The sequence below is a fragment of the Euprymna scolopes genome, chromosome 45 (genome assembly GCF_053919585.1).
Source record: "Euprymna scolopes isolate OS-2025 chromosome 45, ASM5391958v1, whole genome shotgun sequence".
In the NCBI taxonomy this organism is placed as follows: Eukaryota; Metazoa; Mollusca; class Cephalopoda; order Sepiida; family Sepiolidae; genus Euprymna; species Euprymna scolopes.
Genome location: NC_136526.1, coordinates 23,848,170 through 23,865,285, shown reverse-complemented (window position 1 = coordinate 23,865,285; position 17,116 = coordinate 23,848,170). Strand labels below are relative to the sequence as shown.

The 17,116-nt window shown below is 31.5% G+C and overlaps 1 protein-coding gene across 1 annotated transcript in view; it reads right to left on the bottom strand.

Moving 5' to 3' along the window:
• Nucleotides 1-1,050: 1,050 nt before the first annotated feature.
• The window catches only part of LOC145269290 (cytoplasmic dynein 2 light intermediate chain 1-like), a 47,582-nt gene continuing 31,516 nt past the window's right edge, over nt 1,051-17,116 (bottom strand). The window contains exons 10-15 of the mRNA XM_080124975.1: nt 16,819-16,898; nt 13,091-13,161; nt 11,629-11,674; nt 9,629-9,680; nt 8,232-8,324; nt 1,051-1,837 (exon numbers count right to left, since the gene is read on the bottom strand). Of these exons, the coding sequence (XP_079981101.1) occupies nt 1,772-1,837; nt 8,232-8,324; nt 9,629-9,680; nt 11,629-11,674; nt 13,091-13,161; nt 16,819-16,898 (408 nt within the window). The 3' untranslated portion in view covers nt 1,051-1,771. The remainder of the gene's footprint in view (nt 1,838-8,231; nt 8,325-9,628; nt 9,681-11,628; nt 11,675-13,090; nt 13,162-16,818; nt 16,899-17,116) is intronic.

Genomic DNA, 17,116 nt, shown 5'->3' with positions numbered 1-17,116 from the left:
ACAGTGATAGCTCATCGTAGGGGAAAGTAACATCCGTCTGCAAACAGGTCATCTCTTTCAAGTAAGTGGGCACTCCAAACAAACCCAGACGACTGGCCACAACTTCCCACAAGCACGCTGATAGCAGCCATGCCCAGACTAAGAACCTTGTCTACAACAGCAGTGTTACCAACACCTAAGAAGGATGCAAGTTGGAGCCTACAAACTCAGATGCAAGTCCATCTTTCTCACTTTGATTCTTGCAACTTTGGTTCCAGCTGATAGAGCCCTAGGTCACGTCCTCCTGGACTGGACTTACCCGAAGACATCTCACCGCAAAGACGTCCACATCTCCTTGTGATGTCATTTCATGCTGTTCAGGATCAAGTTTCTATATCTTCAACCTTTTCAGTTATCCAGCATCCGCATTCCCATCTATCCAGTCTATGCTGCTGTTCAGATACAATACTTTCTATTTTCCAACCTTCCTGTTTCCAGGATCTTCATCAACTGACTTTCTCCAGTTTCCTGTACATTTTCTTCATTTATTTATTTTATCATAAATGCAACATTTCTGTTAATCTGTATTCGTTTTATTTTCTTTGGCATTTGTTGAATTTTGTGTCCATTTGCTTTCTTAGTTTTATGGTCCATCAACACTAAACTAATATAACCCACTGCAATAGACACCTTCCACTTGGATCGATTTCTGGTAACAAATCAACAAATGATTTATCAAAACAAAAGGTTTTGCATTTGTTTTTTCGGAAGTCGTCCATCAGTGATGTTAGTTTTACATGTCAGAATTTGTTTTTCGTCGATGATTTCATTGACAAAACGCAAATTCTGAGATGTAGAAGTTGTGACTATACGTCTCCATTAAGAATTCCAAAATGTAATTTATCTCAGAGTACATATCGTGTTAAGAAAAGAAAAATGCAATGTGCTGGTTGTAGAATGTTGCGAATTCAAATGGCAAGATAACCCAAGGTTCTTTGTCAGTACCATCATGAAATAACCCAGAGCACATTTCGACAAAACAAGAAGAAATGACCAGACATAACAACAAGATTATACATATGCATTTATATCTACATCAACTAATTTATTATGCAATAAAATTTAATCACAAAATAAAAACAAAGAATGCAATGTCCCAACGGGTCAAAACAAAACGGGACGAATAAAGGAACTCATCAAATTAACCAATGTCTTTCTTTTCTCGCTTTTTCTTTTCTTCATATCACATGAAATAATATCTGGTTAAATGAAAATACATGTCTGATGAATTTAGTTTGGCTATTTTTGGGGGAGTGGGCAGGAATCAGGATGAAAACAGATTAATAATCAGAGAATATTTAGCTGTTGTAACAGGTATGATCCGAATAAATATAAACACATTCTTCCCAACAAAGCCATATCACACATTGTCCTGGCGGCACCCCCGGTCCCGCGATTGGTACCAACTGGATCTCATCATTACCAGAAGAAACTCTCCGAATTGTGTCCAGAATACTCGCAGCTACCACAGTGCAGACTGCAATACTGACCACACAATAGTTGCAGCTAAAGTCTGTATCAAACCTAAGAAAATCCACAACGCCAAGTAAAAAGGACAACCTTGCATTTTTTTACAGCTGTTATTGATAAAAAATAAATTCCTTACTGCTCCACCAGGCAATGCCAAATAGCCTTGCTCAATCAATATAAATTAATGAAATTTGATGAATTTATCATTGCTTTAATGAAGTTCATATCTGCATAGAATATTAATGCATCCAAATAAACATTGTCAGTGTTGATTTACAACTGCACGTCCTGCACTTCGGGATGCCTGTTGAATTTGTTTCTGTAATTCCTGCAATGTACAAAATAAAACGCACCTTTATTTTCAGAAAACTTTTAAGATAAATATTGTTTTTTGGGAGGAGGAATCCTTTGAGATGAAGTTTCAAAATTTGTGAAAGCGAGCATTGTCTGAAGATAGCAGTTTCAATCCTACCCAAGCAGGCCAGAGGATTAGTTGGCCAGAACATGATGAGACAACAACAACTATGGAAGGCAGTAATTATTAGAGATAAGTTACAAAACTCAGCATTCCTATCCCATCGCAGTTAATCACCTGAAGAAGGTCAGAGGATGAGTTGGCCGAAATGTGGTAAAACAATAACAATTATGGAGATGAGGATAACAGTCGGCAAAAAGAATAAAAGCACAAGATTAAAATATAGATTTTTTTTCAGTTATCCATGAAAAATCCATGAAATATGCATGAAAAATCCATGACATATGCATGAAATATCCATGAAATATGCATGAAATAGCCATGAACTATCAATGAAATATCCATGAAATATGCATGGACTATCCATGAAATATGCATGAAATAGCCAGGAAATATCCATGAAATATGCATGAAATATACATGAAATATGCATGAAATATCCATGAAATACCCATGAACTATCCATGAAATATGCATGAAATATCCATGAAATATCCATGAAATATGCATGAAATATCCATTAAATATGCATGAAATATCCATTAAATATGCATGAAATATCCATGAAATATCCATGAAATATGCATGAAATATCCATGAAATATGCATGAACTATCCATGAACTATCCATGAAATATCAATGAAATATGCATGAAATATCCATGAAATATGCATGAAATATCCATGAACTATCCATGAAATATCAATGAAATATGCATGAAATATCCATGAAATATGCATGAAATATCCATGAAATATGCATGAAATATCCATGAACTATCCATGAAATATCAATGAAATATGCATGAAATATCCATGAAATATGCATGAAATATCCATGAAATATGCATGAAATATGCATGAAATATGCATGAAATATGCATGAAATATCCATGAACTATCAATGAACTATGCATGAAATATGCATGAAATATCCATGAAATATGCATGAAATATCCATGAACTATCAATGAACTATGCATGAAATATGCATGAAATATCCATGAAATATCCATGAAATATCCATGAAATATGCATTAAATATCCATGAAATATGCATGAAATATCCATGAAATATGCATGAAATATCCATGAACTATCAATGAACTATGCATGAAATATGCATGAAATATCCATGAACTATCAATGAACTATGCATGAAATATGCATGAAATATCCATGAACTATCAATGAACTATGCATGAAATATGCATGAAATATCCATGAAATATCCATGAAATATCCATGAAATATGCATTAAATATCCATGAAATATGCATGAAATATGCATGAAATATGCATGAAATATCCATGAACTATCAATGAACTATGCATGAAATATGCATGAAATATCCATGAACTATCAATGAACTATGCATGAAATATGCATGAAATATCCATGAAATATCCATGAAATATCCATGAAATATGCATGAAATATCCATTAAATATGCATGAAATATCCATTAAATATGCATGAAATATCCATGAAATATCCATGAAATATGCATGAAATATCCATGAAATATGCATGAACTATCCATGAACTATCCATGAAATATCAATGAAATATGCATGAAATATCCATGAAATATGCATGAAATATCCATGAACTATCCATGAAATATCAATGAAATATGCATGAAATATCCATGAAATATGCATGAAATATCCATGAAATATGCATGAAATATCCATGAACTATCCATGAAATATCAATGAAATATGCATGAAATATCCATGAAATATGCATGAAATATCCATGAAATATGCATGAAATATGCATGAAATATGCATGAAATATGCATGAAATATCCATGAACTATCAATGAACTATGCATGAAATATGCATGAAATATCCATGAAATATGCATGAAATATCCATGAACTATCAATGAACTATGCATGAAATATGCATGAAATATCCATGAAATATCCATGAAATATCCATGAAATATGCATTAAATATCCATGAAATATGCATGAAATATGCATGAAATATGCATGAAATATCCATGAACTATCAATGAACTATGCATGAAATATGCATGAAATATCCATGAACTATCAATGAACTATGCATGAAATATGCATGAAATATCCATGAACTATCAATGAACTATGCATGAAATATGCATGAAATATCCATGAAATATCCATGAAATATCCATGAAATATGCATTAAATATCCATGAAATATGCATGAAATATGCATGAAATATGCATGAAATATCCATGAACTATCAATGAACTATGCATGAAATATGCATGAAATATCCATGAACTATCAATGAACTATGCATGAAATATGCATGAAATATCCATGAAATATCCATGAAATATCCATGAAATATGCATTAAATATCCATGAAATATGCATGAAATATGCATGAAATATCCATGAAATATGCATGAACTATCAATGAACTATGCATGAAATATGCATGAAATATCCATGAACTATCAATGAACTATGCATGAAATATGCATGAAATATCCATGAACTATCAATGAAATATCCATGAAATATGCATGAAATATCCATGAACTATCAATGAACTATGCATGAAATATGCATGAAATATCCATGAAATATCCATGAAATATCCATGAAATATGCATTAAATATCCATGAAATATGCATGAAATATGCATGAAATATGCATGAAATATCCATGAACTATCAATGAACTATGCATGAAATATGCATGAAATATCCATGAACTATCAATGAACTATGCATGAAATATGCATGAAATATCCATGAAATATCCATGAAATATCCATGAAATATGCATTAAATATCCATGAAATATGCATGAAATATGCATGAAATATGCATGAAATATCCATGAACTATCAATGAACTATGCATGAAATATGCATGAAATATCCATGAACTATCAATGAACTATGCATGAAATATGCATGAAATATCCATGAAATATCCATGAAATATCCATGAAATATGCATTAAATATCCATGAAATATGCATGAAATATGCATGAAATATCCATGAAATATGCATGAAATATCCATGAAATATCCATGAAATATGCATGAAATATCCATGAAATATCCATGAAATATGCATGAAATATCCATGAAATATCCATGAACTATCAATGAACTATGCATGAAATATGCATGAAATATCCATGAAATATGCATGAAATATCCATGAAATATGCATGAAATATCCAGGAAATATCCATGAAATATGCATGAAATATCCATGAAATATGCATGAAATATCCATGAAATATGCATGAAATATCCATTAAATATGCATGAAATATCCATGAAATATGCATGAAATATCCATGAAATATGCATGAAATATCCATGAAATATGCATGAAATATCCATGAAATATCCATGAAATATGCATGAAATATCCATTAAATATGCATGAAATATGCATGAAATATCCATGAAATATCCATGAACTATCAATGAACTATGCATGAAATATGCATGAAATATCCATGAAATATGCATGAAATATCCATGAAATATGCATGAAATATCCAGGAAATATGCATGAAATATCCATGAAATATCCATGAACTATCAATGAACTATGCATGAAATATCCATGAAATATCCATGAAATATGCATGAAATATCCAGGAAATATCCATGAAATATCCATGAAATATGCATGAAATATGCATGAAATATCCATGAAATATCCATGAAATATCCATGAACTATCAATGAACTATGCATGAAATATGCATGAAATATCCATGAAATATGCATGAAATATCCATGAAATATCCATGAAATATGCATGAAATATCCAGGAAATATCCATGAAATATCCATGAAATATGCATGAAATATGCATGAAATATCCATGAAATATGCATGAAATATCCATGAAATATCCATGAAATATCCATGAAATATGCATGAACTATCCATGAAATATGCATGAAATATCCATGACATATGCATGAAATATCCATGACATATGCATGAAAGGAAACACTAGATAAGTGGTTAGTCCTTAATCCGCGGAGTTTCGAAGAAATACTTTCCTTCTCATCAGAGGGTAGGAATTAGCAAAATGCGGAATCGGATTTTGCATGCAAAAGTATTTGATGAAACAACAAGTAAGTCAAAGATCTTACTTGATAACAAAAAAGTGAAGCAAAGGGAATATGGTGAAGAAAAGGGTGATTACACGTGAATGGATAGTCTGGTGGAAGATAAATAATCCAGTGACGGTAAAATCCAAATATATAACTTCAAGAAAGTTAATTGAATTTCCATTTGCACAAGTAAAATCCAAGGAAATCCCGTAATTGGAAGATGGTCCAAAATAATCCAAAGGCCAAAATCCATGGAAAAATTCACAAAAATGTGTACAAGGGAAAGGAAAAAATTCAAATAATATATATATATATATATAAAGAGAGAGAGAGATACAAAGGGATAAACCAAGTTATGTGTTCATGAACATTTTGTCTTTATTTCGAGACTTCCTCTGGATGAATGAAATTAAGAAAACACAACAACAGTACAAATATTTGAAAATATATTTTTGAAATATATGACCCTGCTCCATTTCAGAAACAGGAAAAAGTTGTTGGAAAATTTTTTTAAAAAGTGGGGCAGCGTAGCGTAAAAGAGAGTAAGATTTTTTTTAAAAGTGGGGCAGCGTAGCGTTGTAAAAGAGAGTAAGATTTTTTTAAATAACGTCATATAGTCGTTCACTAGACAAACTCTTTAGACCATCTAATTACTTTAATATTTGATTATGATTTTTTTTTATGATTGAACGATATTTTTTTTATTTCAGTCATGTTCTCCTTTTTACCTTTTTTCTATTTAAAAATTTTTTTTTTTTATTGCAATTTCACCCCAAACAAGGCACATTGCCACTTTGCTGTAGGGGGCTACTATCAGGGACATAAGCTACATGTGGGGAGTTTGGCAGCAAGGTTGGTTCATGTTACACTTGGACTTCTGCATGTCATTACAGTTGGAGAAGCAGGAACTCGGAAGGGAATTCCAAAGTCCAGCGATTCCGGGGGAAAAAACTACTGGAGTAGAAGGCTCTCTTACACCTAGGGATCTCAACTTGAAGGGGTGGGATTTTGCTGCTTGTCGGGTTTGCCGGGGGTATTTACGTTGAGGGGGCACAAGTGCTTGCAGTTCGTCAGAGCATTCACCATTGGAATACTTGTAGAACAGACTAGTAGCAGATGCACCAGCCCAAATATGACAACAATACTCCATGCATAGTTTGATAATAAGTTTGATCCAAATTTGATTACCATTTTTTCTTTTAAAAGGCAAAGTTGTTGATTTGAGATACTTCATCTTGGGAGAGTAATTTTATGAGGTCTACAAGTGAAGCATGTTCTGTCTCGCAAGATTCTTCGAGGACAGATGTAGTAACAGAAGCTTCTTTAATTGCATTCATTTGTAATAGTTGGTGGGATTGCATCTCGTTAAGCAATGAGTCACATCAATGCATTGGTTGTTACAACATGTTTCAGTAATCATAGTATGTGGTAAAACACCAAATCATTTTCTCATTATTATAAAATTTGAATTTGAAAAGATTAATCAACAAAATTAAGTTTTTGAATTTTGTTAATCAAAATACAGAAAATGGTACTTGTTTGCAATTTTTATTTTGCTGATTAAATTTTTTTTAACTTTGATGTCAGATTTGTCTTTATAAAAACCTCCATAATAATAGAAGAGACACAATGTTCTCTTTGGAATCTGTGCCAAAATGACAAGTACAAAGATTTCAGACTTCTTCAGCATTAGTTTGAAGATGGTAAAACAGCAGGTACGCGTGTATGCGTGGTGACAAGACTCTGGAAGACTCAGCCTGACCGTTAAAGAACATTGATGACACTTTATCTGATAATTGCCCTCTCAGCTTTCCTGACTATAAACCCCTCAACTTCTTTGTGTGATGAAACGAGACACCAACAGATCCAGTTGTAGCATGAACGAAAAGCTAAAGGCCAGGATCAACAGAGCCTTTAACAGCCTAAGCAGGGAAGACAGTGACAAAGGCCTGAGGCTTCTTGAAGCTGTCATCCAAATCAAAGGTGGCTTCATCCATTGAAATCAACAAAACCAACCATGAAAACAAGTTTGATGAATAAATCTAAAAAAATTACTGTGTGATTTTTTTTCCTCAAACAGTAATCTTGTAAACAAATATCATGTGTCCTCTAGAGGAAAGTTTAAATATCGACAGAGGAGACAGACCTCATCTTTTTGTGCTTTCAAGACATCAATGGCGGCTTCTTTGAATTGAGAATCACGAGAAGGATCGATTGACATCTGAGGATTAGCAGATTTCTACAAAAAGAAAAAGAAAAATATTTTTAATTAAACGTTTCTAATATAAAATATTTAACTATTTTTTTAAATTATGAATTGCTTTGCTTCTTGGAAATTACTCATTTGAGTAATAAGTGTTTTAATAAATGGTTTAAGTGTTTTGATAAATGTTTTAAGTGCTTTGATAAATGTTTTAAGTGCTTTAATAAATGTTTTAAGTGTTTTAATAAATCTTTTAAGTGTTTTGATAAATGTTTTAAGTGCTTTAATAAATGTTTTAAGTGTTTTGATAAATGTTTTAAGTGCTTTAATAAATGTTTTAAACTGTAAATGTCTTGAATTCATTCTTATTTAAACAATTGAATTATTTCATTTAAAAAATGTACAATTAAAATTAATTTTTATTAGGAAATAGTTTTCTTCACAGATGAATTCACTCAAATGAAAATTAGTTAAAAGTTTTTTTAAATTTCTGTTGATGTTTTTTCAATACTTTATATTTGACAAATTGTACCAAACTGGCGTTGTCCAGGATCCATCACATTCAAATTTAAAAATAAATATTTTGATGTTCTATCTATAAACCATGCCATTTTTTATTTTAGCTGAAAAAGAAAATAAGGAACACTTACATTTACTAAAAGAATAAATTTGATTTTTAGATATTCATTTAAGTATGGTTTCCATGGTAACAAACTACACCAGATCAGTGGCATAGCAACTATTTTTGTCACTCAGTGCAGTCGTAAGATTTGCCCTGCCCCTCACTGGCCATTAATAATCTGTTAACCTTAAAAATTCCAGAAAGTATTCAACTTAAAATATTTAATTTCACTGGACATAAAACTGATGCTTCAGTTGAAAAATCCATTTAAAAACATATTACGACCTTAAAAACTCATTTTGATATAAAATTTAAGATTTTTTGTTAGATTTTTATTATTTTTATATTTTTAATTTTCTATTTTTACCCCCTCAAAATGCCACCCCCTGGCATGTACTGCCCAGGGCGGACCACAACTCCCACCCGCCCCTTTGCTACGCCACTGAACCAGATGAAGTATTTTTCAAAAATAAATCATAGCAAAGTACATTAGCTTATTGTCATTAACATGGTACAACTATAAGAAATGAAAATTGGCTAGTCAGAAGTTTGATTTGTCAGTTTATATGCTATTTAGGTTCAACTTTTAAAATCTATCCAATGTAATTTAATATATTAGATGAGCAACCTTTTATATTAATTAATTTTATATGGTAATTGAATACTTCATCATATTTAATTTTATATAGTAATTAAATTTGTCAAATAACAAAATTACCTCTTGCGGAAAATACTTGGTAAATGCATATTCCCAACGCTCAATGGGACATCTGTAAGAGAAAATATGCAATTTATAGTTAAACAGAAAAATATATTTAAGAAAATGTCAAAAAAAGATGAAATCATATTTTATTTTAGAACAATGAACCAATCATGTGTGAAAAAATAATTATATTAATTAACACATTGATTGGGAATTAGTGTCTCAATTTCTAATGTCTTCTGTGTTTATAAAACAATTACATCAGTCTTTACATCATTGACTATTCAATTTCTGATACAATATTTATAATTTAAAGTTACTGGACCACTTTCAAAACTATTTGATTAATTTGTTCAGGTTAGAGTGCATTGTTCGATGTGATTGGCATCATATCAAAGGAAATGCAAACCATTGCATTTCCAAATCTCCCAATCAAATAATCTTTTTAATTTTTTTAACATTTTTTCCTATGATTTAAGTCGAGATGTCTTCCACCGTTTATAATTTATGTTCCTATTGTGTAGAGTTTATCTCAAAGCATGATGCAGACTGATATGGCTGTTGGAGACAACTTTTTACTTACAATGGTCTTTCTTTACTTAACAAATATTTTGTTTAATTTTTAACATTCTGTGACTAAAAAAAATTATCCAGTTTACAAATCTAAATTGTTTAAGGAGTAGGTATGCTCTGCCTATTACCCGGCTTCCATACTCCTTCTTTGTCTATTAATGAGGCACAAAAGCAAATCACACAAACTCACCAGAGCCAACCAGTGCTTGGCCTTATTTCTTGATTAAGATAATGAATCCCCATTGCCTCATTACCAAATTTTGTTTCTTTTTTCTCTCAAACTGGGCAAAATGAGGATTCTTGCTTGACACCTATGTTCACATGACTTAACTGGGCCGTTCTTGTCTGACAGGTTAAGAGTGATGGTTAGACAGTTTGTCTGGCTACTGTTTTCAACTGACAGTACAAGAGCCCTAACCTTACTATGTCATGCATGGAAAGTTTCAATATGAAATAAAAATTAATAAAAATCATGTTAGTAATTAATTCATAAAACATACTTTAAATTTCTTTGAAATAGTTTAAAAAAAATATATATATATATATATATATATATATATATATATATATATATATATATATATATACTGTTTTTCAATTTTCATATCTGTATGTTTTTGCTAGGAGTTATGGACTCTAACACAAAGGTCACTTTAGGATTCTTACTACAATTGTTTGTATTTCTTCTTTGTCCACTGGGTATAGAAATGCATTTGTGTCTTGTCAAAAGGTTTCAATAACATTAATAACCAAGAAACATTTTTTATTATTAGTCTTTGATTTTATTGCCTTTTATCTCGACCCCAATAAACGTTTTATATATTTAGAAATTTTGTTTTACAACAAGTTCAGACATAAATGAAAAAAGCATTTTTCAGAACGTTTTAAATCAACTGCATTCTTTTATAAAACTTATCTTGCAGATTTATGCAAAATTTCATTGTTTTTGGCATTTTCTTTTACACAAGTAAAATAAATTTGTATTATCTTTAATTTTACTGTTAAGAATAATAATTATCATTTTATCTTATAATATATTTTATTTAGCATTAGTACTAGCAATGGAAAATTACATATTAACAAAAAAATAAAAATAATTTTTGGAATCGGAAATTAGGCTAAAATTTTTTTAATTTCAATACCCCCCTCAAAATTCTAATTCCAATTAATTTTCTCAACAATTAATACTAATATTTATTCACATCCAAAAACGCATAAAATACAAAAACTAATGCATTTTCATTTCTTCATAAACAAGTCATTTTAATAATTTGTTATTAGTTGAAACAAAAAAAAAAATCACTTTGTAAATATTTAAACTATTCAATAATCGATATTGACCAGCTTTACAATTCTTAGCAAATTTTCATGTATTACCAGGATGTAAGGTTGCAATCATTAATTTTTTAATAAATAACAAATTGACAACATTCATGACTTACTTGTTTTGTAATGATTTTATTTCTCTTTCATCAACTTTAAGGTTACCTAAAAAATAAAAGATAGAATCAGCAACAATACTCAAAATGAACATCAAATAAAATTAACATTACTTGTAAGAAATATATTTTCCTTTACTTTCTTTTAGTTCAGGGTCTTATTAAGCAATTATAACATTCCTAGCATCCTATAACAAATGAATTTAAAAAAAAAATGAATATATATATATATATATATATATATATATATATATATATATATATTACAAAATAAGGTGAAGGATATATTACAAAATAAGGTGATGGATATATTACAAAATAAGGTGAAGGATATATTACAAAGAAACTTTGAGTTTTTGTCTCTTTCACACTTCATTTACTTTTGCTCATTTTTAATAATGTATCAACATGATGTCTGAGGTGTCATTGAAAAGAAAGGCCTTAAATTTTCAGAACATGATTTTTTGCATTGTCAGCACACAGAACTGATAGTTTTCAAGGAGATGATCTGATAAGTCCAGAATCAGGTTGGGGTTGCTGTCTGAGCCTTTATGATGTAAAAAATCATTAATGAGGAGCATGCATCATTGAAGATTTTTCATGAGGAATCATAAGAATGTATTTCACAATATATATATTAAAATATAATTATATTCATATTTTAAAATTCACTTGGAAATATTTCACAAAACCCTCCAAAATTGAATAAAGTTTCCAAATTGCAAAGAAAATATTTCCCTGTAACATTTGTTTTTGTCAAAGCGTCTTAGTGAAAATCAAGATCGAAATGAATAAACGTGATATTCCAATATTCCATTAAAGTTCTTTACAGCTTAAATACTGGATTAGTAAAGAAGTTGAGAATGTAATTTTCCTCTCTCTGAGAGATCATTTAAGTATCTTTTAGTATTTTTTCTTGTGGTTCCTTGGTCTTACTAGATTCCAGGACAAGAATTCATTTAGTCTGGTGGAATATCCAGCTTCTTGGAGAAGGTGAACCATCTATAATATAAATCTCACCTGTCTGTTTAAATGTATGTATGTTTGTATGTCTGCCTAAAACTTTTGACAGAGGCAATGGATTTTCACAAGATCGGTATCTTTTTGAAGCTCAACTCTTCGGACAACAAATATTGAAAAATTGGCTAAAAGCATTAATTCCTTCACCCTCAACTGGACACTTTCCTAGAAGAATGTGTGCTTTTTTCGCCAATATTTTTGAAAGTCATCCCTCTTTTGAATTGACTAGCTTTAATTTAAACTTTTGCCACTTCTGGTTTGGCAATGGATATAATGGCAAAGATGTCACATTTTTTGTTCACATTCTTTTCCTCCTTCATATTTTTATAGCCAAAAGAACCCAAACATGTGGTCACTACAAAAACATTGAAACAGAATTTTTCAAAGAGTAATCCCATTTTTTTGTGTATAGATTTTATCACATGCAAATAAAAAGGATACTCACCAATGAGTTTTAAAGAATCCATCCCAACTGGTATTGATACAGGTTTATTGTGTTCCACTTGATGCAACTTTCTAAAATAAACAAACATTACAACCTTTAACAAATAAAATACACAATATTGATAATTGAGAAGTTTCAAACTAAAAAAAATGACAGGTTAAAAAAACAAAGTGCAAGTACAAAAATAAAAACGAATATTCCGTTATGCGAGGCAAAATAGAGTTTCTATACAATTGGGTTGTAGATTCATTTATTTTCTACATTTTTTTGTTGTGGAGAAAAAAAGAAAACCACAACTCTTTATTTAATGGAAACAAAATATATTGAGAAGAATGGCAAATACAACAAATAATGTGGTTATACGTCAGTCTGAATGGCAAGTGTGCATGACTTGTGTGCATGACTTTTGTGCATGACTTTTGTGCATGACTTGTGTGCATGACTTTTGTGCATGACTTTTGTGCATGACTTTTGTGCATGACTTTTGTGCATGACTTTTGTGCATGACTTGTGTGCATGACTTTTGTGCATGACTTGTGTGCATGACTTTTGTGCATGACTTTTGTGCATGACTTGTGTGCATGACTTGTGTGCATGACTTGTGTGCATGACTTTTGTGCATGACTTGTGTGCATGACTTTTGTGCATGACTTTTGTGCATGAATTTTGTGCATGACTTGTGTGCATGACTTTTGTGCATAACTTTTGTGCATGACTTGTGTGCATGACTTTTGTGCATGACTTGTGTGCATGACTTTTGTGCATGACTTTTGTGCATGACTTGTGTGCATGACTTTTGTGCATGACTTGTGTGCATGACTTTTGTGCATGACTTGTGTGCATGACTTGTGTGCATGACTTGTGTGCATGACTTGTGTGCATGACTTTTGTGCATGACTTGTGTGCATGACTTTTGTGCATGACTTTTGTGCATGACTTTTGTGCATGACTTGTGTGCATGACTTGTGTGCATGACTTGTGTGCATGACTTTTGTGCATGACTTGTGTGCATGACTTTTGTGCATGACTTGTGTGCATGACTTGTGTGCATGACTTGTGTGCATGACTTTTGTGCATGACTTGTGTGCATGACTTTTGTGCATGACTTGTGTGCATGACTTTTGTGCATGACTTTTGTGCATGACTTTTGTGCATGACTTGTGTGCATGACTTGTGTGCATGACTTGTGTGCATGACTTGTGTGCATGACTTTTGTGCATGACTTGTGTGCATGACTTGTGTGCATGACTTTTGTGCATGACTTGTGTGCATGACTTTTGTGCATGACTTGTGTGCATGACTTTTGTGCATGACTTGTGTGCATGACTTGTGTGCATGACTTTTGTGCATGACTTGTGTGCATGACTTTTGTGCATGACTTGTGTGCATGACTTTTGTGCATGACTTTTGTGCATAACTTTTGTGCATGACTTGTGTGCATGACTTTTTGTGCTAATGCCGAGCAACATACAAACTCCACCCTAAATCTTCCAAAAAAGGTCCTTAGCCTGAATGCTAGTTTATATTATATTCTAAACAACTGGGGAAGAGAGCTTGAGTAAAAAAAAAAGATGGAAGAATATTTCAGATATGGGATAGAAGTGAAGAGCTTATCTGAAATGTGTCAAAAGAGTTAGAATGGACGAGGGAGCAATGACAACTAAGAAGTGACCCTACATACCATAAACGACCTGAATTGGGGCCTCACAAATAAAGTGAGTAACACTATTTTTATAATGCTTAATGTAAACACAATTTATCCATTTTTGACATTCTCGGAATATAAATTGTAAATGTTCTGAAACTGCATCGGTTTGTTCTTTTGACGCCTAATAATTTCACATACTGCATTCTCAGCTGCTTTTTCAAATTCGCTCCAGATTTTTGTTCATTATTTTTTTTTTTTTAGATGATGGTTGATTATTCATATTATTTGGATTCTTTTGACAGCTGTTCTCATTCGGAGTGTTATTTTCATTACGTTTATTATTAGAAAAATTACGAAAATAAAAAAGTAAGCAAAAAATTGTTTAACAATGTTTGATTAATCAAAGAAGTATATATCTCAACACAGGCATTGGCTCTCTCAAACAGTACTGCTGCCACATCTGGGCAGGAGCTGCTAAAAACAGCCTATCCTGCCTTGACAGAGTACAAAATAGACTTTGTAGCTTAGTGGGGGATGCCCTTTTCTCTTCCCTGCAACCTCTCTTCAACAGAAGAAACGTTGCGTGCCTGTCTTTGTTTTATCGTTATATCGATGGCAAGTGCTCATCTGAGCTCCCATCTCTGGTCCCCCCTCGCCAATCTATCACGAAAAACACCCGTCTAGCTGAAACTACTGTCAATAATTTTCCCCACTCTTTATCTGTGCCTAAATCAAAATGTAGATTCCATGAACAAAGCTTCTTTCTTAGAAGTGCCTGCCTGTAGAACTCTTTTCCGTTTGCCTGTTTCCCACCTGACTACAACTTGGATGTCTTCAAGTCCAACATAAACAAATTCCTTACAAACCGCTCCCTTAAGTAAGACACTTTATCAAATCTCCATTATTAATGATTACTACGATATTATCCCATTGATTACTGTACACACAATAACCCTTATCCCCAAGTGGCTTCCGGGCCTTGGTAAGTGGTTACAACCATGTAAAAAAAATAAAAAATAAAAATAAAAACATCTCAAACCTGAATTTATATATATATATATATATGAATTTTTCTTTATAATCTGCCACTTTGCTGTGGTTCTTTCCCACAAACAGTACACAGTTGTGTGTGTGTGTGCATATATATATATCAATAAATATGAAAAAATTGAAATTGCTTAAAATATTTCAATAAGTTTTCAATGAGAAAGAATATTTAAAGAAAAGGCTTTTACTTACAAAAAAGGTTTTACAATTAAAAACCTGTTTTATTTATAAAATGTTATTTACAAGCAGGTTTCAATTTAAAAAAGAAAAAATTGTAAATAAACCATTTTTGGATCTATTTGAATTCAAGGCAATTGTACATTGTTTTGTCAATATCTTTCCTGAAAGAGAAATCATTTTAGACAATTTTTTATTTTGTCTTAATCCAGAATGTCTACTTATAAAGAGCTAGATTTCTCCTACATTAAAAACTGACTTTTTGTCTAACCTGCCTTGACGGGAGGCAAAAACTTCGTAACTTTTTTAATTAAAAATGTACTCTTTTTATAAATGTCCAAAATCGGTGTTTAATGTTGCTCCTCCACCCAAATATGGTGGTTATTGCTAATATATATATATATATGTTTTTATTATCATTTTTTTGGTCTGCTTAGTTACATATGTTTCCACTACCAGAATCGAATTAATGATCCAATGACAGATCCGAAGGTTTCATCTCTCTGTTGTAGATATTGACGGTATAAGACTCTAAGAAAGCAACCCTTGTCATGGCCATGTGTTAAAAGTGGAAATTCATCATCGAATTCCTGGCAAATTGAGATTGATGGTGACTATGTAGAAAAATAAATTCAAGAGTACAAAAGGTAACTTGTTTTAATGGTACCACTCCCGTCTTCATAGCTCCTTAACTTTTTGAGTTAAAAAATAGGAGGTTTTACTTTTGGAATTACCCCCGTGTATATATATATATATATATATATATAATGCTCATCAGGTGAGATTGTATCAGACAAGTTTAACCACACTTGAATATTTTTTTCTCTGTTTATAAATTGGAAAATCAAAAACTCACGGTAATGGAATTCCAAATAAATGGTAATTTTTCAAAGCTTCCACTCTTTTACCAAGTGATTTTTCTTTTATGCTGAAAAACTGGAAAAAAGTGAAAAAAACATTTGGAAAACACAAAAAGAATGTTTCAGAATATTTAAGAAAAGGATTGGCTTCTTTTAATTATTCAAATTACTATTCTCATCTCGGTCATTATATTTACAGTGTTTCAGCCGATGTAACCTTCAAACAGTTTTATGTCATACTTAGTAGAATGACTGGGGAAGGTGTGTTTAGGTAGTTGGCATTTTTTTTTTTTT